A 23,833-nucleotide genomic window follows, 5' to 3' on the forward strand; every position below is an offset into this window, starting at 1 on the left:
CGTGACCCTCCACAGACACATGAGCCATTCATATTTTATGGCCCATTTTAGCCATAGAAGAGGTTCTCTCATAGTCATAGTTTATGGGTTCCACATGCTTGTAGATCCATACATCTAAATTAAAAATGAAATAGACTTAATGATACTGAAGAATACTGCAACAAAGAACCACAAAGTTGTTTAACAAATTTATTGTCTCACAGTTCTGGAGACTAGAAGCCTGAGACAAGTTGTTCACAGGGTTGGTGTTTTGTAAGGGCTGTGAGGAAGAACTCCATGCTTCTCCCCTAGCTTCTGGTGCTTTGCTAGCAATTTTTTACTTTGTTGACATGTGGAAGCTTCACTCCAATCTCTGCTTTCATCTTCACAAGGTGTTCTCTGTGTATTTGCCCTTTTTATAGACACCAGTTGTATTGGCTGTGGGCTCATCCTAATGACCTCATTTTAACTAACTTCTGCAATGACCCTGTTGACAAGGTCACATTCTGAGGTGCGGGGGCGGGAGGGGGGGCGCAGAGAGGGTGTTAGGGCTTGTAGGACCTGAAGAACTCATAAGAATTTCACAAGAGTAGGTGAACTCTAGTCATTAAGGAAATTGGGTTGGAGTTCTGACTCTGACTCCAATATAACTCAGTTGCCAATTGATCTCTTTTATAACCTCTTGCAGATGGTATGAACAGCTAGTCACTGAGGATCTTTGCAGCCGTAGGTCGTCTGTGTGGTAGTGGATATCTGTACAAAGGACTTCCCTGGTATCACTGTGTTGACAGAATGGGGTTCCAAGCAGAAGTCTTGAAAGTTGGATGAGCGGGAAAATTTGAGCCCTGGATACGGATTGTCAAGTGTTTTAAGGTTTGTCAATTGTGATTGTTTTAAGATATGATTAGTAGGATTTACTTTAACGGAGGAGAGCATTGGTAGGGTAGACAAAACGAGATCAGCCATGAATTGAAACCTTCAGGAGGTGGGTATAGTAGGATTCTCTATTTTTCTGTATGAAAAATTTCCAAGCTTTTAACTAAAAGCCCTAGAATTAGATAAAAATTGTGTCTGTTTATCTGTAAGAGCAACTGCAAAGTATGCTTTGGCAGCCTCAAAAAGTGAACAGAAAATTTTAAAACTGAAACATTTATTGTAACTGAGACAGCATAAACTTTGTTCCCAAAGGTTGGAAAAATAGCACACGTACGGTATTGCTGTGTTTCACCTGGATTTTTAACCCAGGTTAAAGGAAGATTGAAGATGGCAGAGTGGCTGCCGCTCCCATCATTAGGACACTTCGGCATGGCCTGCCTTTTTTGTGGAACTGTTGAGTTTCATAAGGACACCAACAGTCTCTGGTTCATCTCTCTAACCCCAGCATCTGGTGTGGTGCCTGGCACACAAATGTGATCTCCGAGCATTCACACGTGTACATTCTGCACTAATGTGTGCTTACTGTGAGTCTCCTCGAGAGAGACGCATTAAGAAGCTTGAGGACAGTTTAACGTTTTTGCCTTGTGCTGTCAACTTAACGGCTGCAGATTAGAAAGATCCCCTGAGGTTAGGATTCGATCCCATAGCTATTTTTTTTTTAGCATAAGTTTAATTTTTAGTTTTGCAGTAGTGAATTTATAACCTATTTCTAAATTTAAATTAGCACTTAAATTAAGGATGTGTATTTGGGGAGGCCAGTTGCCTACTTCTTTCCATTGTACTTAGCCCCTCTCAGGCCACGTTTCCCCCGAGTGGAGGAGCCAGAGTGACAACTCATTTTTAAAGCTTCCTCATTTTCCATGGGCTTCCTCCCTAGATACCATTTTCCATAGGGCTCCCCCAACACCATGCATTACAAACAAGGAAGCAAATTGCATTATTAAACAGATAGTAAGTTGGCATTGAATATGTATGCAAATTTTTTTCCTTTTATTTTGCTCCTTTCAATTCCAGCATAGTTAACATGCAAGGTTAGTTTCAAGTGTACAATATAGTGATTGAGCAATTCTGTACATTACTTCATGCTTTTGATAAATGTACCCGTAATCCCCTTCACTTTACCAATTCCTCCCCTCACCCCCCAACCAACCTCCATTCTGATAACCATCAGTTCTCGATAGTTAAGAGTCTTTTTTTTTGTCTCCTTTTATCTTTGTTAGGTTGTTGTTTTTCTTAAATTCCACATATGAGTGAAATCATGTGGTATTTGTCTTTCTCTTATTTCACTTAGCATTATATCCTGTATATATATCTGTGTTGCTAATGACAAGATTTCATTCTTTTTTATGGCTAAGTAACATTCCATTATATGTATACCACATCTTTATCCATTTGTCTATGGATGGATGCTTGGGCTGCTTCCACAATTTGGCTATTGTAAATAATGTTGCATCAACATAGGGGTGCACATATCTTTTCAAATTAGTGTTTTAATATTTGGGTAAATAGTGTGATTACTGGATCATAGGGTAGTTCCATTTTTAATTTTTTGAGGAACCTCCATAGTTCTTTTCTGTAGTGACTGTACCACCAGTTTGTATTCCCACCAACAGTGCGTGAGGGTTCCTTTTCCTCCACATCCTTGCCAATGCTTGTTGTTTCTTGCGTTTTTTATTTTAGTCATTCTGACAGGCGTGAGGTGTGATGTGATATCTCATTGTGGTTTTGATTTGCATTTCCCTGATGATCTGTGATGTTTAGCATTTTCTCATATGTCTGTTAGCCACCTGTATGTCTTTGGAGAAATATCTGTTCATGTCTTCTGCCCATTTTTATTTAGATTGTGTTTTTGGTGAATTGCATAAGTTCTTTATATATTTTGGATATGAACCTTTTATAAGATATGTCATTTGCAAATATCTTCTGCTCTGTAGTAGATTGTCTTTTAATTTTGTTGATTGTTTCCTTTGCTGTGCAGAAGCTTTTTATTTTGATAATAGTCCCACTATTTTTGCTTTTGTTTCCCTTGCCTTAGGAGACATATCTAGAAAAATGCTGCTATGAAAAGAAGTTGCTACAGTCAGTATCAGAGATAATGTGTGTGCACTCTACTTCCAGGATTGTTATGGTTTCAGGTCTCAAATTTAGGTCCTTAATCCATTTTTTGGTTTATTTTTGCATATGGTGTAAGAAAGTGGTCCACTTTTATTCTTTGCATGTAACGGTCTAGTTTTCCAAACACCATTTGTTAAAGAGACTGTCCTTTTCACATTGCATAGTCTTGCCTCTTTTGTCAAAGATTGTGTAATCATGGGTTTGTTTCTTGGCTTTCTGTCCTGCTCCATTGATCTGTGTGTGTCTGGTTTTGCGCCAGTACCATATTGTTTTGATTACTACAGATTTGTAATATATCTTGTTTGGGGGGATTGTGATACCCTGTTTTGGTCTTTCTCAAGATCACTTTGGCTATTTGGGGTCTTTTGTAGTTCCATTCAAATTTTAAGATTGTTCTACTTCTGTGAGAAATGCTGTTGGGTTTTGATAGGGATTGCATTCCATCTGTGGATTGCTTTGGATATTAAGGACATTTTAACAATATTTGTTCTTCCGATCCATGTGCATGGAATATCTTTGGATTTGTTTGTGTCATCTTCAGTTTCTTTCATCAGGGTTTTATACTTTTTCGGTATCAGACAGGTCTTTTACCTCCTTGGTGAAGTTTATTCCTAGGTCTGTTTATTATTTTTTGGTGCAATTGTAAATGGGATTGTTTCTTTAATTTCTCTTTCTGTTGCTTCATTATTAGTGTATAGAAACGCAATGGATTTCTGTATATTGATTTTGTATCCTGTGACCTTAAATGAATTCATTTATCAGTTCTAGTAGTTTTTTGGTGGAGTCTTTAGGGCTTTCTATGTATAGAATCATGTCATCTACAGATAGTGAAAGTTTTAGTTCTCCCTTACCAATTTGGTTGCATTTTATTTCTTTTTCTTTGATTGCTGTGACTCGGGCTTCCAGTTCTGATTCAACATAGTGAAGGTGGTAAGAGTGAACATCTTTGTCTTGTTCCTGACCATAGGGAGAAAGCTCTCAGTTTTTCACCATTGAGTATAATGTTAGCTGTGGGTTTTTCAGAATCGGCCTTTATTATGTTGAGATATGTTTCCTCTAAACCTAACTTTATTGAGGGTTTTTATCATGAATGGATGTGTGCTTTGTCATATGCTTTTTCTGCCTCTGTTGAAATGATCATGTGGTTTTTTTCCTTTCTCTTGTTGATGTAATGTCATGTTGACTGATTTGTGTATGTTGAACCACCCTTGTATCCCATGAATAAATCCCACTTGATGATGGCAAATGATTTGTTTATTGTTGGATTCAGTTTGCTAAAATTTGTTGAGTGTTTTTGCATCTGTGTTCATGAGAGATATTGGCCTGTAGTTCTCTTTTTTTGCAGTGTCTTTATCTGGTTTTGATATCAGGATAATGCTGCCTCATAGAATGAATTTGGAAGTTTTCTTCCTCTTTTATTTTTTGGAATAGTTTGGGAAGACTTTGTTTTGTTTTAAGATTTTTATTTATTTGAGAGACAGAGACAGAACATGAGCCAAGGGGGTGGGTACAAAGGGAGAAGCAGATTCCCTGCTAAGCAGGCAGCCTGATAGCGGGGCTCATGACCTGAGCCAAAGGCAAACACTTAACCGACTGAGCCATCCAGCCGCCCCGAGAAGACTAGGTACTAACTCTTTATTTTTTTAAATTTTTATTATGTTAGTCACCATACAGTACATCATTAGTTTTTGATGCAGTGTTCCATGATTCATTGTTTGCGTATAACACCCAGTGCTCCATGCAATATGTGCCCTCCTTAATACCCATCACCGGCCTATCCCAATCCCTCACCCCCCAACCCTCTGAAACCCTTTGTTTGTTTCCCAGAGTCCATAGTCTCTCGTGGTTCATTCCCCCTTCTGCTTACCAACCCCCCATTCTTCCCTTCCTTCTCCTCCCAATCTCCTTGCTATTCCTTATGTTCCACAAATGAGTGAAACCATATGATAGTTGTCTTTCTCTGCTTGACTTCTTTCACTTAGCATAATCTCCTCCAGTCCAGTCCATGTTGCTGCAAATGTTGGGTAATCTTTCTTTCTGATGGCTAAGTAATATTCCGTTGTATATATGGACCACATCTTCTTTATCCATTAGTCTGTTGAAGGGCATCTCAGCTCCTTCCACGGTTTAGCTATTGTGGACAGTGCTGCTATGAACATTGGGGTGCATATGATATGCCCTTCTCAGATATTAACTCTTCTTTAAATGTTTGGTAGAGTTCACGTGTGATGCCATCTGGTCCTGGACTTTTGTTTGTTGGGATTTTTTAAATGATTCAATTGCATTGCTGGTAGTCATTCAAGTTTTCTATTTTTTCCTGATTCAGTGTTGGGAGGTTATATGTTTCTAGTAATTGATCCAAATCTTCTAGGTTGTCCAATTTATTGGCATATAATTTTTCATAATACTTTAATCCTTTGTATTTCTGTAGTGTTGGTTGTTATTTCTCCTCTTTCATTTCTGATTTTGTTTGAGTCCTCTCTTTTGTTGAGGAGTCTGGGCTAAAGGTTTATCAATTTTGTTGGTTTTTTTCAAAGAACCAGCTCCTGGTTTCAATAATCTGTACTATTGTTTCCTTAATTTCTGTTTTGCTTATTTCTGCTCTAATTTTTATTCTTTCTTCTGTTTTTGGGTTTTATTTGTTCTTCCTTTTCTAGCTCCTTTAAGTCTAGGGTTGGGTTTGGGATTTTTCTTCTTCTTGAGGTAAGCCTGTATTGCTATAAACTTCCCTCTTAGAATAGCTTTTGCAGTGTCCCAAAGAATTTGGACCCTTACGTTTTCATTTTCTTTTGTCTCCATGTATTTTTTAATTTTCTCTTTGATTTCTTGGTTGACCCATGCATTTGTAGCATGCTATTTAACCTCCATGTATTTGTGTTTTTTCCAGATTTTTTCTAGTGGTTGATTTCTAGTTTCATAGTGTTATGGTAGGAAAAGACACATGGTATGGTTTTAATTTTTTTGAATTTGTTGACTTGTTTTGTGGCCTAATATGTGATCTGTTCTGGGGAATGTTCCATGTGCACTTGAAAAGAAAGTGTTTTGCTGTTTTAGGATGGAATGTTCTGAATGTATCTGCTAGATCCATCTGGCCCAGTGTATCATTCAGAGCCTCTTGTTTCCTTGTTGATTTTCTGTTTGGATGATCTATCCATTGATGTGTGGGGTGTTTAAGTTGCCTACTATTGTATTACCATCAGTTACTTCCTTTATCTTTGTTATTAGCTGCTTTATATATTTGGATGCTCCCCAGTTTACAATTATAATATCTTTTTAAAAAAGTTTAAGTAATCTCTACACCCAACATGGGGCTCGAACTCACAGTCCTGAGATCAGGAGTCACATGCCCTTCCTACTGAGCCAGCCAGGCACCCCCAATTATTGTATCTTCTTGTTGGATTGTTCTTTTATGATTATATAGTGTCCTTTGTCTCTCGTTGCTGTCTTTGTTTTAGTCTCTTTTGTCCGATATAAGTATTGCTATCTCAGCTTTCTTTTTACTTTCATTTGCATGTAACTGGTTTTCCTTTCCTTCACTTTCAATCTGTGTGTATCTTTAGTTCTGAAATGAGTCTCTTGTGGGCAGTGTGTAGATGGGTCTTACCTTTCATCTGTTCCATCACCTTATATCTTTTTATTTTTTTTTAAAGATGTTTTATTTATTTATTCGACAGAGATAGAGACAGCCAGCGAGAGAGGGAACACAAGCAGGGGGAGCGGGAGAAGAAGAAGCAGGCTCACAGCGGAAGAGCCTGATGTGGGGCTCGATCCCGTAACGCCGGGATCACGCCCTGAGCCGAAGGCAGACGCTTAACCGCTGTGCCACCCAGGCGCCCCCATCACCTTATATCTTTTGATTGGAGCATTACTCCATTTACATTCAAAGTAATTATTGATAGGTATGTACTGATTTTGTTACTTGTTTTATGGTGGTTTTTGTAGTTTTTCTCTGTTCCTTCTCGTTTTCTCTCATGGTTTGCTGGCCTTCTATAGTGATGTAGTTGGGATCCTTTCTCTTTATTTTTTGCATATGTTACTTTTGTGGTTACCATTAGGTACATATAAAACATCTTTTGCATATAGTACTCTATATAAGCTGATAGTGGCTTAAGTTTTAACCCATTCTTCTCTCCCCTCAATGGTTTGGGTACACGGTGTCATAATTTACATCCTTTTATTTTGTGGATTCCTTGACTTATTTTTCTAGATAACTTAATTTTACTGCTTTTGTGCTTCTTTCTTTTCTTCATACTACTTGTCTTTCCACTCACAGTCCCCTTTAACATTTCATGTAGGACTGGTTTAGTGGTCATGAATTCCTTTAACTTTTTGTTTATCTTGAAACTCCTTCTCTCTCCTTCCATTCTGAATGATAGCCTTGCCTTGCTGGATGGAGTATTCTGGGTCTCAGGTGTTTTGTACTTTGTTTTCTTTTTGGCACTTTGTCATGCCACTCCTCTTTGGCCTATGGTTTCAGCTGAAAAAAATCAACCTACAGCCATATGGGGTTTCCCTTGTATGTAACTGTTTTCTTTCGCTGCTTTTAAAATTCTCTATCAGTCCTTTTGCCATCTTAATTACTGTGAGTCTTGGTATGGAGTTCCTTGGGCTGTGTTGGGGACTTTCTAATGGCTCCTGGATCTGAAATTGGTTTCCTTTCTTAGATTTGGGAAGTTTTCAGCTATTATTTCTTCAAATAAATTTTCTGCTCGCTTTTCTCTCCTCCTTCTGAGATTTAATGCGAACGTTATTATGCTTAATGGTGTCACCTACTTTCCGTAGTCTATTTTCATTTTTTTTATTATTTGTTCCTCTCTCCTGTTCAGCTTAATTGCTTTCCATTACTCTGTTCTCCAGAGCACTGATTTGTTCTGCTTTCTCTAGTCTGTTTTTTCCAGGATATATTTTTTATTCCATTATATTTTAAATTTCAGTTACTGAGTTTATCTCTGGTTTTCATGTTTTCTCTTTGTTAAGCACCTCACCAAGGTCAAGTCTTTTCTCAAGCCCAGGGAGTATCTCTATGACTAGTTCTTTAAATTCTCTATCAGACATATTACTTAGCTCTGTTTTTTTTTTTTTAGGTCTCTTGCTGTGATTTGTCCTTTCATTTGGGACATAGTCCTCTGACTATGACCTCATTTTATCTCTGTGTCTATTTCTCTTTTGTTAGGAAAGTCAGCTACATCTCCTGCTCTTGCAAGTAGGGGCCTATGAAGAAGAGGTCTTGTGGTGTCCTCCTGCACAATATGCCCTGTTCACCAGAACCTGACTCTTCAGGGCTGTCTGTCTCCTATGTGTGTTGAGTGTACCCTACTTTGTGGTTGTCATGTTTGCCTTCAATCCAGTCATCTGCAATGGCTCTCTTTGCCACTTGTGGACAGGGTTTCATCCCCATGGTGCTAGTGGACCAGTCTGGGGCCACCTTGGGCTTGAGTTGAGTCAGACCAGGTGTTCGCTAGAGATGCAGTAGTTATGGAACGGCCCATTGCTTTTCCTGTGGTGGGTGGGGCCTACAGTCAGGGCTGATGTCTGCTCCCAGTCCACTGCTGGAGCCGCAGTTGGGCTGGTGTGTGTGGTTGTCTTTCTTTCCCTCTCCTCAGGGCAGGAGTCACTGTGGAGTGGTGCTGGCCCCTGTTGAGGCTGCTTGCATACTGCCAGACTAATGACACCACTTTGGATAGACTCTGGCCAAAGGCATATTAGAGGGAGCAGGTCTGTAGGAAATAGTAGGGATGGGGCATGCAGTGCCATCCATTTCCCAGCTATCCACTGCTGATCCCACAGTTGTTTCTAAAATGTTATCAATCAGCTGAGCCATAAGGGAAGATTGCTAAACAAACACAGTATAGTTCTGAGAAAGCCTATGCTTGTGCGTTTTTAATGGTACATTTTTTAAATTTTTTTTGGTGAAATCTAAAGTAATGGATTTGGTTTACTGAAATTTGTCAGTCATAAAACTATTAAAAATAAAAGTCATTGCATCAGTGGTGTTTACTGCAGAATTACAGACTTTATTAATTAGTAGCTTATCCACAGTTTATATTGACTCACCTTTATAACTTCAGAACTGGAATAGAATTAAAAGCATCAGCATTTGGTAAGCAAGGAAAAGGTGAGTATTTCTGCCATTTTTCTTTAATGTGTTTAACATGTTCAGAATCCTTGTTTTAAAAAAATAATGTTAAACATTTTCATAATGGAGAAAGACTCTGGGTTGATACATTGCATAAACTTTTAAAATATCTATGCTATAAGTAAACTTCCTTTAAAACACTATGGAAAATTTAATGACAATTTAAAAAATAATGAACCTGTGTGTTTAATGTCTCCAGTTCTATGTCCAAGTCCAGAAAATAATGAAGTAAATCTAGTTTAATAATTGGACAATTAGAGATGATATTAACATTTGTTTTACTGGAGAATTACCAAGGTTCATATAGAAACAAGGGATGGTAATCATATTGACACAGAAAGACCACTAGGCAGCTTGAGGACTTAGCCTGAGCTGAAATACTGACTGCAGGATGTACAGGCCCTGCACACAGGTGTGGTGCGGACACGCCTAAACAGCCTCCACGTAGTTGGCCGGCAGCATGCCGGTCCTGCCCGTCCTCTGCACGGTGCCGTACATCCACCCTTCATCGATCGCTTGCACGTTCACAATAGCGTCTCCATCTCTGAAGGACACCTCATCTGCATCAGCAGCCATATAGTCGTACATGGCACGGAAGATCTTCTATTCGAAAAAAGGTAGGAAAATATGTATTAGATTTGCAACAGTCAACCCAAATGTCTAATTTTAAGATCTCTTATGACTTACTCAAGTTGCACAAAAGAGAATGTACAACCACCGCCAGGAAGGTAGAAAGACTACTCACACAATTTGCAAATATTTTCTCCTATTTTGTATCTGGTAAGGGATTACCACCCAGAGAAGATAACTCCTACCATTCAATACTGGAAAAAAGGTGGGAGAGGAGGCAAAGGATCTGAATTCTCCAAAGGAGATGTACAAATAGCCCATAAGCTCATGAAAAAAATACTTGACATTACTAATCGTCAGGGAAAACCACAATGAAATACCACATGACACACACTAGAATGGTGATAATCAAAAAGAAACAATAATAGGTATTGGGGAGGATGTGGAGAAATTTTATAAACTGATGGGAATGTAAAATGGTGCAGCCACTTTGAAAAGAGTTTTTCTAAGTTCCTCCCATGTTAAATACAGAAGTTAACCGTATTGCAGTCCTATGTATATACCCAAGCGGAATGAAAACATAGGTCTGTACAATAATTTGTACATCCACATTCATAGTATCATTTATAGCAGCCAAAAAATGGTAGCAACCCAACTGCCTCCCAATGGATGAATAAAAGAAAAAAGGGTGGTATTTCCATACAATGGAATATTTGGTAATAAAAAGGAATGAGTTACTGTTGTATGATAAAATTAGATGAACCTCAGAGCATTAAGTAGAAGAAACCAGTCACAAAAAACCACATAGTGTATGATTTCATTTACATGAAATGTCTTACACAGGCAAAGAGACAAAGTACATGAGTGAATCCCTTGGATTGGACAGTGGGGGAGGGAGAGGCTCAGGAAGTGGAGTGACTGTTGAGTATAAGGGTTCTTTTAGGGTGAGAAAATGTTATTCGACCACTACTACAATCTAATTTTATAACTGTAAATGAAATAAAATCGTGGACCTGTACTCTTCAAATGACCTTAATAGTATGTTAATGATATATTCATAAAACCGTGTGTATGAAAAAAGAATATGCTTATTTTGTATATGGCCTTTTCTTCCCTTTTGAGAAAGCAGTATTGCATGTATCTTTCATGCTGGGAATTTGGGAGCATACTAAAAGTTTCTAAAAGCTATCCTCCACATTTAAAAAAAAACAAAACGAAAGGAAACAAAACAAAAAACTAACATGGGAAGATGGGGAATTACTAATGAATAAGGATGAAGTTTCAGTTAATTGCTTATTCAGCAATTTGAATAAGCTCTAGAGATCTGTACATAAGTTTGAACCTATAGTAAACAAGAATGTACTAAACACTTAAAAATGTGGTAAGAAGATAGATAAGTGTTTTTACAACAGCAAAATAATTTTTTAAATTGTAACCATCTCTAGACAAAAATAACAAAAATTGAAAGTGCCCAAATTACCTTCATAGGAGCAGGCACTGGTTAGTAATTTGGTATGTAACCTGCATATTTTTTCCTAGCATTCTGAAATATACATACATATATTCATATTCAAGGATAGGTTCCCCCCCCCCCCCGCATATGTGAAACAATTACCGTGATTAATAATCTGACCCATTCTTTCCATTTAATATAGCTTCAGGGCTTTTCCATATAAATTTAGATCTCATACTTTTTATACTTTTTACTGCTACAGAGAATTCTGTATTTTAGTAAGATCACAAATTAGCCATTTCTATACTTCTGGACATTTAATTGTTCACCATTTTTTCTTACCCTAATGTTTCTCTGTAGGCAAGTATTTCAGAAAAAGAGCTTGTAAAGGTGAAAGGAGTAGATTGAATGGTATGTGCATTTTAATTTTTTAAAAAATTCACTACCCTAATAATGTTCTAATATAATACTTATTAATTTGCATATTCCTGGCTTGCAGTTATGGTGGACATCTTTTTTGTTGGCTATTTCTGTCTCTTTTGCTGTAAGTTGTCTAATTCATTTGCTTCCAGGTCTTATTTTGACCAGAAGGGAAATAATTTGCCAATGAATTTTTGAGTGTTAGGCTTTTTAGATGTAAATCTTTTTGTTATGTATGCTGCAGATATTTTCTCCCAGTCTGACATGTTTTTGTTGCAAAACATTTAAAATTTTATGGTCAAATACGCAGTCTTTTCTTTCACATTCCTAGGTTCTGGAACCTGCTGAGGAAAGCCTTCCTTGTCCCCTGTATTGTAAAATTAGTCTCTACTTTTCTGTACTATTTTACAATTTGGATTTTTTTCCCCCTGTTGATTTGTAATTCTTTTAGGATCAATTTCTGGACCTCATCTATTTTCATATCTATTTCCCTGCTAAATCCATATTTAATGATAATAGCTTTATTACATGTTTTGCTCTTATCTGGTTAATAATTTTGTCATTTTCAAAATTTACTTGATTATTCTTCCAAATAAATTTTAGAATTAATGTACAAAATGCTTCTAGGATTTTGATTGGAGCTGCCTTGAATTTATGGATTTAATTCTCAATACTTATTTAGATCTTTGTCTTTTGGTAAAGAGTTTTCTTTATAGTTTTTTTTTTTAATACAAATACTTTTACTTCAACCCTAAAGAATTATGTTTTTGTGGTATTATGAATGAGTCCAGGGTTTTAAACTAAGAGTTTTTAAAGTAAGCTGGTGAATTGTAAGCATGATTGACTTATCTCTTCAATATATATATTAACAAGGGAGATCTAAGATAATGACACATTTATATGCGTGACACATGCATACATATACATATTCTTGAAGAATGATTCCAAGCAGCAAATACCTTAATGTACTGGGTGGGACCAATGAGCCCCAAGTGATCATTTGTTTAGTTTGTTTTGAGTTTGGTAATGAAGGCTTTCTGGTATTGCTGGTAACATGATGTGTATTAAAAGAGCACTGCATAAAATAGAAGGTTTGGCTCAAAAACAACAACAAAAAAACCCATCCAGAATACTGATAATCATTACTGCACATTTGAAAAGAATGATTTGAGTAAGCTCTTGACTGTCTACTTACCCCAGCAGTAGATGGGTGAGATGGGATAGAGGATACTGTTGTCTGTTGAGTTGCAACTGAAGATGATCGCTGTTGTGGGAGCTCCGTGGTTTTTGCATGTTTGTAAGCTAAAAGGTAGGGGGCAGTAGTTTGTAAGAAGAAAAGGTGACCAGACATCATTTAATCTGTGTTAAACAGTTGAGCAGTGCTCTCTTGTCCCCTCACTTAAAGAATGATTTCCAAGAAAGGAGGCTCTAATAAAGTTAATGAAAAGTGAAACATCTGGTTTCATGTACCTCTCCACAATTCTAGTCTTTTCTCATCAGAAGAAATGATCCAGATTTTTTCATTTTTTTCACTCAAAGCATCTGTGCTAGTAACCCAGCAAGCGGGTGGGCCGCGCACTTGTACCTGAGGAGGTTGCCGAGAAGAAGACCCCACCGTCACTGTAGGTGGAGAGGCGCTGATCAGCGGCTTCTGAGTGCTCGGACTTGTCCTCGCCGCCGCTGATGCTCAGAGCGCTGGCAGACCGCGAATGCTCCCGGCTTCGGCGCTGCGCTTGTGCTGGGGGGACGGGGGGGGGGGGGGCAGACATGAAACAGTCTTGGTGCGCGGTGGGGTGGGTTGGTTGCTAAGCATGGTTTTCAGTAGACTCCCATGGATTAAACCCTCGAGGGGCGCCTGGGTGGCTCAGTCGTTAAGCATCTGCCTTTGGCTCAGGGCATGGGGGATCGAGTCCCACATCAGGCTCCTCCGCTGGGAGCCTGCTTCTTCCTCTCCCACGCCCCCTGCCTGTGTTCCCTCTCTAGCTGGCTGTCTCTCCATCAAATAAATAAATAAAATCTTTTAAAAAATATATAATTAAATTAAAAAAAAATAAACCCTCGAAACCCTATATGTATGGTTGCCATCCTCATTTGCACGTGACAGCTGAAGTACCCCATCAAAGGTCATATAGCTGCTAAATAGTACAGCCAGGCTTCAGAATGCCAGAGTCTGTCTTGGAGCAGAACTTCTTCCTTCCACCCTGCCCGTTTTTCCTGGCTCGCAAATATTCACATTCAGATTCCACCTTCAACTTCTCCAGAAAGTCCTCCCTTACTTCCAAATTTATTTAAATGTCCATTACCTGAGTTCCCACAATTTGTGTGCAGGCCTTTAAAACTACACGTCAGGGTGTAACCACTGATTTCCTTCTCTCCATCAGCAGACTAGAGTGTAAATCCTTTAAGGACAGACTACATTTTAACGTGAACAGAAGGCATAAATGCATGTGGCTTGTTTTAACAGCCTTCCTTGATGACATAAGAGTATTTGGAAAGTTGCCAAAGGTAAATTCATTCTCTTCCCTTTGCTTATGGTTTTTTTTTCTTTCTTATTTCTCCAGTAGAAAGATGTCTACTTTTTCTTCTTTAGAAACAAAATGGTAATAATGGGGCTTGGAGAAGATTTACACAGAGGCAGTGAGACAGTCTTTCCCTGACTTAAATTTGCCTCGAAAATGATACCATCCCACTAGTCAGCAAGGTGATTTATGCCGAAGGACATCTCAACACTGAAAACTCTAGTTTCCTAGAGGTCATTGACCCTAGCCCAGTAAATGGTGACCTTCATGTTGTAAGCTCTAACATACCATTAACCATGTGTAAGCTTCGTGACTGAATGTTGTCTTCTGCTGGATCATAGTCAAACACTGAGCCAGGATTAGTACGCCAGACACGAAAACCTGCAAGTGAGATCAAGGATCAGAGCAGATGTTCTCGGAGGACTCCTAATAGCTTGGAAAGCAAGGCATGAACTTAACCACAGGAGGACTAACACTAATTTAGCTTAATTCTGGTCATGACTTCTCAGAGGAGAACAAAGCATAAGGTAGGAAAGATACCAGCTTTGCAAGCTGTGAAACAATGGTTTTCTTTCACAGCTGGTGAAAACACAGGCTGAAGTACTCTATCCTTTAGCTTCCTATGGGTAATGCCACTTGTTCTTCTATCCCCTTAGAGTTGTTAGAGTTGATTCCCGCCCCGGGCTTATATACCTGTAATGGTCTCCTGATCCTGGTCATTCCGTTTTTGTTCCATTTCTACCACTTTTCTCTGAATACCTCGGTAGTTAATGTCACTGAAGTCCTGTGTGTTCTTCTTTACTCGTTCAGTGATAGGGTCTGTCACCACTGGTGTGAAGCAACCCTTGTGTTTCTCAAAGTCTTCATGATATTTCACCTGAAATTTCATGAATTGATTTTGTGAAAATATGATGATGTGATCATTTCCTTTTCCACATGATTCAGCAGACTGGCCCATCAGTCCTTAAGAATTTCTGACTCACCGTTGAGATGTGGCGTTGGGTCTCCCGCACCCGTCTCATCTCTGGAGTGTCCAAGACATAGGCAGCTTTGCCTTGTATTTGTTTCCGGAAGCTATCAGAGTAAAGAACCTGAAAGAGGAGACACAATGAATTAAGTTACAGGTCATGGTAGTGTTCTAATTCTGAAGCCTCAAAAACTTTTCCAACACATGGAGATAAAAAGTAGCTGGGGATTGGGGCGCCTGGGTGGCACAGCGGTTAAGCGTCTGCCTTCGGCTCAGGGCGTGATCTCAGTGTTCTGGGATCGAGCCCCACATCAGGCTCTTCCGCTATGAGCCTGCTTCTTCCTCTCCCACTCCCCCTGTTTGTGTTCCCTCTCTCGCTGGCTGTCTCTGTTGAATAAATAAATAAAATCTTTAAAAAAAAAAAAAAAAGTAGCTGGGGAAGGAAGTTTGAGTCATGTGAAAGGACCCAGTGATATTCTTAATAACAGCAGGACAGATAAGCATGAGGACCAATGGGCAGGGCTCTTATCAGGAGAGAAAGGACATGTTTTGACTTTGAAAATGCAACTTTAATTTTCAAAGGAGACAAGACAGAATTTCAGAGAGGATAGGAAGAAAGTGGTCTCCGGAATTTGCTAGGAATTGCAGCACCAGCAGATTGGATGGTATTTGGCACTAGATGGGATTCTGACATTCAAAACAACTATTCTTTTAAATTTTTTTAAGTAATCTCTACCCCCAGCATGGTGCTTCAGCTCACGACCCTGAGGTCAAGAGTCTCATGCTCTTCTGAGCCAGCCGGATGTTCCAAACAACTATCCTTTTCATCAAGTGATCATTGTCATAGGTTTATGCGCAGATTTCATAAACCAATGTTAATACAGAAATCAAAGTCCTCCAGACATGAAAAACCTAAAATATCAAAGCCAAAGAAGACATCCGTCTCAGAGTATTACCTGTTTCATAGAGTACCTTAATAAAGGAAAGCAGAACATTCAGGATGTTAGGAAGTCAATTTGTTACAGTTAGTTATGTAAGACTACTCCTCCCCCCCCCCCGTAAAATAAAAGGAAGAGAAAACATTGGCAATTGTTATTTCTTAGTATGATCATTTGGAATTTAAAAGCACAGTTGTGTTAATTTTAATGTAAATTTTCAGTTGAATAAGGTGCACATTTTTATGGTGTTAAAATGTTATTTTTCAAGATGTTGCAATTTTTTTCATTTTAGTGTGCTTTCCAGTTGAATGAGAAAGGCGTGTTTATATGATGTTAAAATGTTATTTTCCAAGTCGTTGCACTACTGTGTTTAATCCTAGACAATACCGAGCTAATGTTTTCTTGGTTGCGCTTAGCTCGCTCCATCTCTGGAGTGACAGGTGTCGGAGTTGCTTTTCTCATATTCTCTTTGTATAATACCTAGAGGAGCCAAGAGAGCATCCAGACATCAGAGAGCAGAAAACCAGTTCTGAAAACCATCATCTAGCTGCTGTTACAGCTCGATTATATCACACTCTGTAAGAAACACGTCAGGAAGATAAAGCCATTAAAATGTTATTGTATAAAGCACAAGGTGAGGAAAGAATTAAATCAGGTTGAGCTGGTGGGGTTTTGTTGTTTTCAAGTGGGTAAAGAATTTCAAAAAATAAACCAAAGTTTTGGGGAAACTGTGAGATAAATTAGTGACATAACCATATTTGCCAGGCTTATTAAAAGTGTAACAATTTCTTTTTTCCTCTCCAAAATACCGAGCTAAAGTTTTCTTGATTGCGTTTGACTCTTTCCATCTCAGGAGTAAAGGGTGTAGGGGTCGCTTTCCCCAGGTTCTCTTTGTATAACACCTGTGAGATACAAAGTTGGACCCGAAAATCACGAAGAGGCAATATTCAGGCTATTAAACATAATGCAATTTGGGGGAGAAAACTCCATGTTTAATCTGTTACATAAGTGAGAACAGCTCTGAAGAAGAAAGCTTAAAAACAGTTAATGGCAATAGTAAGTAGCATGTATCATTTACAGGAGATTCTAAAAAACTGGCATTTTGCTTTTTTTTTAACCTGGGATGGAGTTAGGAGCAGGCCAAACTGCAGGGGTTACTTTGCAAAATTAAAAGCACTTGCATTTCTCAAGACAATACCGAGCTAATGTTCTCTTGATTGCGTTTGACTCTCTGCATCTCTGGCGTGACAGGGGTTGGGGTGGCTTTCCCCACATTTTCTTTGTACAAAACCTATGCAAGTCCAATGGATCCAAAGAGGCAAAAAGAAAAAAGATTACAGTTACCAAAAGATTAAACAGAATAGATAATTTGTTATGAGGCTCAGGGTGCCAAACCATTTGGGCAATAAGGTTAGGTGGAAAGGAGTGTGTTTCCAAACAAAGTTGAGTGTAGTTACAGCAAGACACACATATCCAGGGTAGGACTGTGCCCTGAAATCCTGGCAGACTGCAAGACAGAACTTGCAGGTGCCCAAAAGGGATGAGAGACGGCCTTCATTTTACTGCTCATCTATGCATTTCAAGCACCAGACAGATCATCTTAACGGGACTTAGGAGAAATGCACTTGACTGACACCGAGAAGGTGGGGCTGCTCCCTGTATGGCAGCACTTAAACTCATATAGACACATCCGTAAATTGTGGGCCCACAAACAAGGATTCCTCCTTTTTTCCCCCCTGCAGTCATCTGTGCTCTGCCTCCTGCTTTAGTTCACCCAACTTATCACTAAAGGAAAGCGCTTTCAGCAATGAAATCACTAGCGACATGATAAATCCTTTACCTCAAGTGTCTCCCTTCAGTGTCAGTCATGGGGACATGGGAAGTTTGGAAAATGGCATTCAAGAAGAATGTAGTTCTTAAAGTGGGGTCCCTGAATAGCAAGGTCAGCATCACCTGAGCACTTGATAGAATTGCAAATTTTCTGGCCCCCACCCCAGATGTACATAATAGGAAAGGGGGGGGGGCGCGGCTGGACCCAGCAGTCTGACTCCAATCACATGGGAGATTTGAGATTGTTAGAACTTGATTTTGTTGTTAATCCAAGCAAACTAAAAAAAAAAAAAAAGTTAAAAAAAAATTTTTTTTTAAAATACAAGATGGAATAGAAATGTCATTATCCTTGGAGGAGAGGCTCAGGGGTTATTTTTCCCAAGGTCTCTTTGTCTAAATCTGACAGGGTAAATTAGAACCTAAAGTCATAGGTACAAAAACAGAGAAAATAACTCGTTTTCCGGAAAGATCTCTCATACCTACCATGCCACCCCCCAAATTTCAGGAGTATGTAAAACAAAGAGACCTTGAGGATAGTAGATAGTAAGTTCAGGGACAGATGAGTGAATGGACATTTTATTGGAAAATCTGTTACTTCCTGATATTAGAACTTTATAGATTAAAGCAATCTTGTTATTATGGGGTTAAAGCTAAGAGTAGCCTTCTAGGAGAGAAGGATAAATGGGATCAACAAAATTCACAAAATTTAAGTTGGTTTTTAAAAGTAGGATTAATAAGTATTATTTTAAATCATTAAAGAAGTAGCTTTTTGTTTTCTTGCAAAAGTACCGAGCTAATATTTTCTTGATTGTGTTTGACTCTCTCCATCTCTGGAGTGACAGGTATAGGGGTTCCCTTGCCCATATTTTCTTTGTACAACACCTGTGTAATGAGAAAGCATTCAGAAAAAAAAAAAAAAACGTAAGTAACATTACATTTGTTGTAAGATTTTAAGTGTGAGTTCAACTTCCTTGTTACCAAATGACACAGTAGTCCAGGGAGCCAGGAGTTACAGGTTGGCAAGCTGCCACAAACTACTTTAATGGCGGCCATAGTTGGGCTGGGGAAGCAGAGTCTCTAGGTAGCAAGGACCTTAGGAGCTGCTGGGGAAAGGCTGTCAGTTATTCATGTTATTTTGTCATTTCTATGAGTACAGTGCCTCCCAACAATTACATGGGGGTTTGAGATGTTAGAACTCAGTTTTGTTGTTATCCAAGCAAATTTAAAAAATATATTTAAAAATACCAAATGGAATCAATATCAGAACTAAAATGTTCTAAAAAGTTGAATCCATAGTAGTAACATAAAAATGCAGAAAGTATTGTCCTTTTGCTAAGTGAGATATATTAGAAACGAAGGGTAGTGGGTTTTAAAAACGAATAAATGTTAAGTGTTATATAATTATGAGGTTAAGTGGCATCTTCTTTTCCCTTTCTTTCCAAAATACCGAGCTAAGGTTTTCTTGATTGTGTTTGACTCTCTGCATCTCAGGAGTGATGGAGATTGGAATTCCTGTCCCCAGGTTTTCCTTGTATAGCACCTGTATGATAAGCATCCAGAACAAAAAGAACGATCAACCACTTTCCCCTTTTGTGGAGAAGTGGGGAGAAGAAGGGCAAAGAGGAAGAGAATAGGTAAGCGGAAGGGAAATACCAGAAGTTTCTAATCCAACCTGTAGGAGCATAAAGTCATAAGTAAGGGAATGCAGGAAAGAGCGGCAGAAAACTAAGAGACAGGAAAGGAAAGTTTTGTTACTTTTGTTGTTTGAATTAATCTCTGCAGCGCCGAGCAACAGTGCACCATGAAAAAGAACAATTAGTCCCTGCCAGTTTGTTATGAGGAAGAGAAAGTAAGAGACAAAAGGAGAACCAAGGAAGTTATTTTTGGTTTGGAAATGTTATTAATAAACCACATAAGGATATTTGGGTTTTTATAAACATTGTATATATAAAGATACATGTGCACAAACCTTCTTTTGTTGACTTTCAAAAGAAGTCCAAGTATTTAGTTTGGGTGAACATATTGGGAAGAATTAACTATTTTTAAAGCAAATGGAGAGCAATGACAAAATGCTAAAAAAAGAAACTTGACAGTATCTATACGAATACCAGTAGGGACAGAGAAGGTTAGAACAGGAAGTGAGGCCAGTACTCCGATCTTCGCTCAATACATGTTTGTAAGCTTTACGTCCAGATCAAATTTGCCAAAGCAGGATAAATGTGGGTGCTTAGACACTGAGGTTATGTTTTTAAAGGCTAGGATATATACTGAACACTTTTCTCTTTTTAAAGTCAAATGATGGTATTAATGTTTAACCAAAATGGGGAAACGGAGTCACAGGAGATGGCAGCATTAAGTTGTGAACAAGACATGTCAGAGTTTTTATTGGGATAAGCTGATTAGATTTAAAATATAGCCATTAATTTTTGGTTTAAAAATAGTTAAAGGGATTTTTTTTTTCTTTTAAATACCGAACTAAAGTTTTCTTGATTGTGTTTGACTCTCTCCATCTCTGGAGTGATGGGAATTGGGATCCCTTTCCCGAGGTTTTCTTTATACAACACCTGTACAACACAAGAAAGCATCCAGAAAAAACAAGAGCAGTCAAAACAGCCCTTTCATCTATCCTGTAGGGCCCCTAGTATGAGACTACAGACATCAAACAGAAAAGACAAATTCACCAAGTCGACCTGTCTCTTCAAACACAAATCGGGAGGAGAATAAGCTCTATTGCCTTAAGTACAGTGCCAGTGTATCTGATATTCACCTCACTATTAACTCATGTTATATTGAAGGTTTGTTTTCTGTGTTGGGAATTAAGGAAAAAATTACAAATAATTTTATAAGAGCACTAAAGTGCTTAGTGTACAATAGAAAAATTATCTTTTAATTAGATTGGCAAATACTTATTTTCCCTCCATAGAACATCTGTTTTGCAGAATAACAGGTATTTAAAACCCCAGGCCAAATCTATGCAGTATAGCAAAACTGGTCTTTGTTGAGTAAACTCAAGTTGTGGAGGTGGCCAAGTCTGGAAGTTAATGTTTTAATACACAGTACTATTTATTTCCCATAGAATCTTAAAAACTCTGTGTACCACTGGACAATTTTGCCTAAATGAAATTTGTGTAACAATGAATACAAGTGGTTACTTAGGAAAAAAACAATTGTCCAGGATCATTGGGATCATTAAGATCTCAGATCTAAATAACAATATACTTACTCTAATTTAGAATAATTAAAATACAATTTTGAAAATTAATGCATACCTTAATTCTTCCAAAAGAAGAAATCACCACCACCACCACCACCACCACCACCACCACCATCATCCCACAGGGAAAACAGTGAACATTCCAAAAAGTGATATTAATTTACATTGACAATTTAACAAAGTTGAAAGGTTGTTAGTGAATAGTAATTAAGGGAAAACAAAACCAAAAGACAGTGGGACCAAAGAAAGTTACTGATCTAATTATGAAAAATCAAACTTTTTCAAAGTATTTGAACTCACAATTAAAAACCATTTTGGATCAAACCTGTTCTACCCTTCCCCCCCCCAAAAAAAATTCCAGCTAAATTTTCCTATTAACGTTTGATTTTCTATCTCAGGCAAATAACTCTTAAGATCCTTATACAGAAGTTTCACAGACTATTCTAGAATTTTTCTGCAATATTAATGAAATAAAAAGCATTAAATATAAATTTATGATCTGATTTGTGTATTTAAAAGAAATCAGAAGGATTTCTAGTCATGGAATGGCTTGTTTATTAGCACAAGTATCAAGATAAGGCTGCTTTGGGTTCTGACACTGAGCTTTCTTTTTCTGTCCTGTCTTTATCCAGCTAGGGCCTAGGTTAAGGCAACCACCGTTCCCAAACAAGAGCTACTATTTCTACATGTGGCCTCAAGTACTGTGTCTTTGAGCAACGCTAACTCAGAAGCATCTTAAATAAAGAGTCTCGAGCAAATGATAGCTATAGCGTTTGGGTTTTTTGGACATCAATGAACTTCAAAAGTCCCAGCAGCAACATAAAAGTTGAAAAGAGAAGGAAAGGAACCAATTAAAAGTTTTAAGGGACTATTATGGAATGTATAAAATGTTAGAATCAAATGGTAAGTAAAAGACGTGGAAAACAGACTTCAGTTTATGAAATTTTAAAAATGTTAAATTGATTATTTTAAAGGGACTAATAGAAGTTTGTTTTTTAGAAAATGATTATTTTTTATATTTTGAATTAAAGGAGCTTTCTCCTGAATACCGAGCTAAAGTTCTCTTGATTGCGTTTGACTCGCTCCATCTCAGGAGTCACGGGAATGGGGGTCCCCTTGCTCAAGTTCTCTTTGTACAAAATCTGTGTGCACAAAACCAACAATCGCATCAGCTTTGACCCATCTTTTAGGTAACTTGATCTTCAAAACAGTCCCTGAAAGTATTTTTTGTTTTCATAATGGCATAAAATAGGCCTAAACAACTTCAAGAAATAGAACAACTGACCACCTTAGAAGTTCAGTCCCGCCCAGTGCGCTGTCTCTGAGTGGCATTAATAAACGCACAGCTGCCAGGCTACCGGCAGGAGTCACTTACACTAATACAGGTGACCTCTCTCGGAGACAGAGGATGAGGCCTTAGCAAACAGTGTTCAAGTTAATTGCAATTAATATCCATAATGAGTTGTTGGAAACCCTAATTAGGGAACCAGAGAAAGAGAGGTTTGGGGGATAAAATAAATGTTAATAGATATTAAAAGCTAAATAAATATTAGCTTTCAATGATCCTTAAACTATTCCAAAGGAAGCTCATCTATAGCTTACATGGCATACAAAAAATAGCTGAGCCACATTTCTGACTTCATGGTAAATTGCTCTGCCATCTCTTGAATGAAAATATTTAAGAATCACATTCTTTTACAAAAAGCTACAAACACAAAAAATACACCAAACAGAGCCAGAGTAAGCACAAAGAAAATTCTAGTTAAATTGACCTTTTGAAGGGATGTTAGACTTTTACTGTTGACTTGTGTCACACCAGTTAGAAACACCTGTTGTTATTAAAAGGAGGGTTTAAGGGGGGGAAAAAACACTGAATATTATGGGTTTTTAAGGAAAGGGATCTGTCGTTATGTTCTAGGGAAAACACAGTTAAAATTTCACACCAGAACTCAAGTAAATACTAAATTAGATTTGGGTTGAAAACTGAGGTAATATTTGGTATCATTACTTTCATTATATGAATTTAGTAATTTTACAGGAAGAAAAATCATATGTTTGTAACATGTTAAAAGTATTATTTTAAATATGAATTAAGGGATTTTATTTTTGCCCCCTAAGAAATACCGAGCTAAAGTTCTCTTGATTGCGTTTGACTCGCTCCATCTCAGGAGTCACGGGAATGGGGGTCCCCTTGCTCAAGTTCTCTTTGTACAAAATCTGTGTGCACAAAACCAACAATCGCATCAGCTTTGACCCATCTTTTAGGTAACTTGATCTTCAAAACAGTCCCTGAAAGTATTTTTTGTTTTCATAATGGCATAAAATAGGCCTAAACAACTTCAAGAAATAGAACAACTGACCACCTTAGAAGTTCAGTCCCGCCCAGTGCGCTGTCTCTGAGTGGCATTAATAAACGCACAGCTGCCAGGCTACCGGCAGGAGTCACTTACACTAATACAGGTGACCTCTCTCGGAGACAGAGGATGAGGCCTTAGCAAACAGTGTTCAAGTTAATTGCAATTAATATCCATAATGAGTTGTTGGAAACCCTAATTAGGGAACCAGAGAAAGAGAGGTTTGGGGGATAAAATAAATGTTAATAGATATTAAAAGCTAAATAAATATTAGCTTTCAATGATCCTTAAACTATTCCAAAGGAAGCTCATCTATAGCTTACATGGCATACAAAAAATAGCTGAGCCACATTTCTGACTTCATGGTAAATTGCTCTGCCATCTCTTGAATGAAAATATTTA

At 38.0% G+C, this 23,833-nt stretch overlaps 2 protein-coding genes across 51 annotated transcripts in view; one reads left to right on the plus strand and one right to left on the minus strand.

The window, feature by feature from the left end:
* The window catches only part of RIF1 (replication timing regulatory factor 1), a 69,519-nt gene extending 60,198 nt beyond the window's left edge, over nucleotides 1-9,321 (plus strand). Inside the window, exon 37 of the transcript XR_008961180.1 lies at nucleotides 668-9,321. The gene's annotated coding sequence lies outside the window, so the exon portion shown is untranslated. The remainder of the gene's footprint in view (nucleotides 1-667) is intronic.
* Nucleotides 9,024-23,833, minus strand: part of NEB (nebulin) — a 232,153-nt gene continuing 217,343 nt past the window's right edge. For 5 of the 50 annotated variants that reach the window (XM_057317623.1, XM_048214487.2, XM_057317716.1 and 2 more), the window contains 14 exons: nucleotides 23,202-23,294; nucleotides 22,127-22,219; nucleotides 20,335-20,427; nucleotides 19,311-19,403; nucleotides 18,653-18,745; nucleotides 17,232-17,324; nucleotides 16,843-16,935; nucleotides 16,421-16,513; nucleotides 15,112-15,219; nucleotides 14,822-15,005; nucleotides 14,417-14,509; nucleotides 13,195-13,347; nucleotides 12,805-12,911; nucleotides 9,024-9,769 (listed from right to left, as the gene is read on the minus strand). In XM_057317623.1, coding sequence (XP_057173606.1) covers nucleotides 9,596-9,769; nucleotides 12,805-12,911; nucleotides 13,195-13,347; nucleotides 14,417-14,509; nucleotides 14,822-15,005; nucleotides 15,112-15,219; nucleotides 16,421-16,513; nucleotides 16,843-16,935; nucleotides 17,232-17,324; nucleotides 18,653-18,745; nucleotides 19,311-19,403; nucleotides 20,335-20,427; nucleotides 22,127-22,219; nucleotides 23,202-23,294 — 1,563 coding nt within the window. In that variant the 3' untranslated portion in view covers nucleotides 9,024-9,595. Of the gene's footprint in view, nucleotides 12,912-13,194; nucleotides 13,348-14,416; nucleotides 14,510-14,821; nucleotides 15,006-15,111; nucleotides 15,220-16,420; nucleotides 16,514-16,842; nucleotides 16,936-17,231; nucleotides 17,325-18,652; nucleotides 18,746-19,310; nucleotides 19,404-20,334; nucleotides 20,428-22,126; nucleotides 22,220-23,201; nucleotides 23,295-23,833 lie in introns of all 50 variants that reach the window. The other 45 variants (XM_057317597.1, XM_057317600.1, XM_057317596.1 and 42 more) reach the window with 21 other exon arrangements.

This window comes from Ursus arctos, unplaced genomic scaffold, assembly GCF_023065955.2.
Source record: "Ursus arctos isolate Adak ecotype North America unplaced genomic scaffold, UrsArc2.0 scaffold_1, whole genome shotgun sequence".
Lineage (NCBI taxonomy): Eukaryota > Metazoa > Chordata > Mammalia > Carnivora > Ursidae > Ursus > Ursus arctos.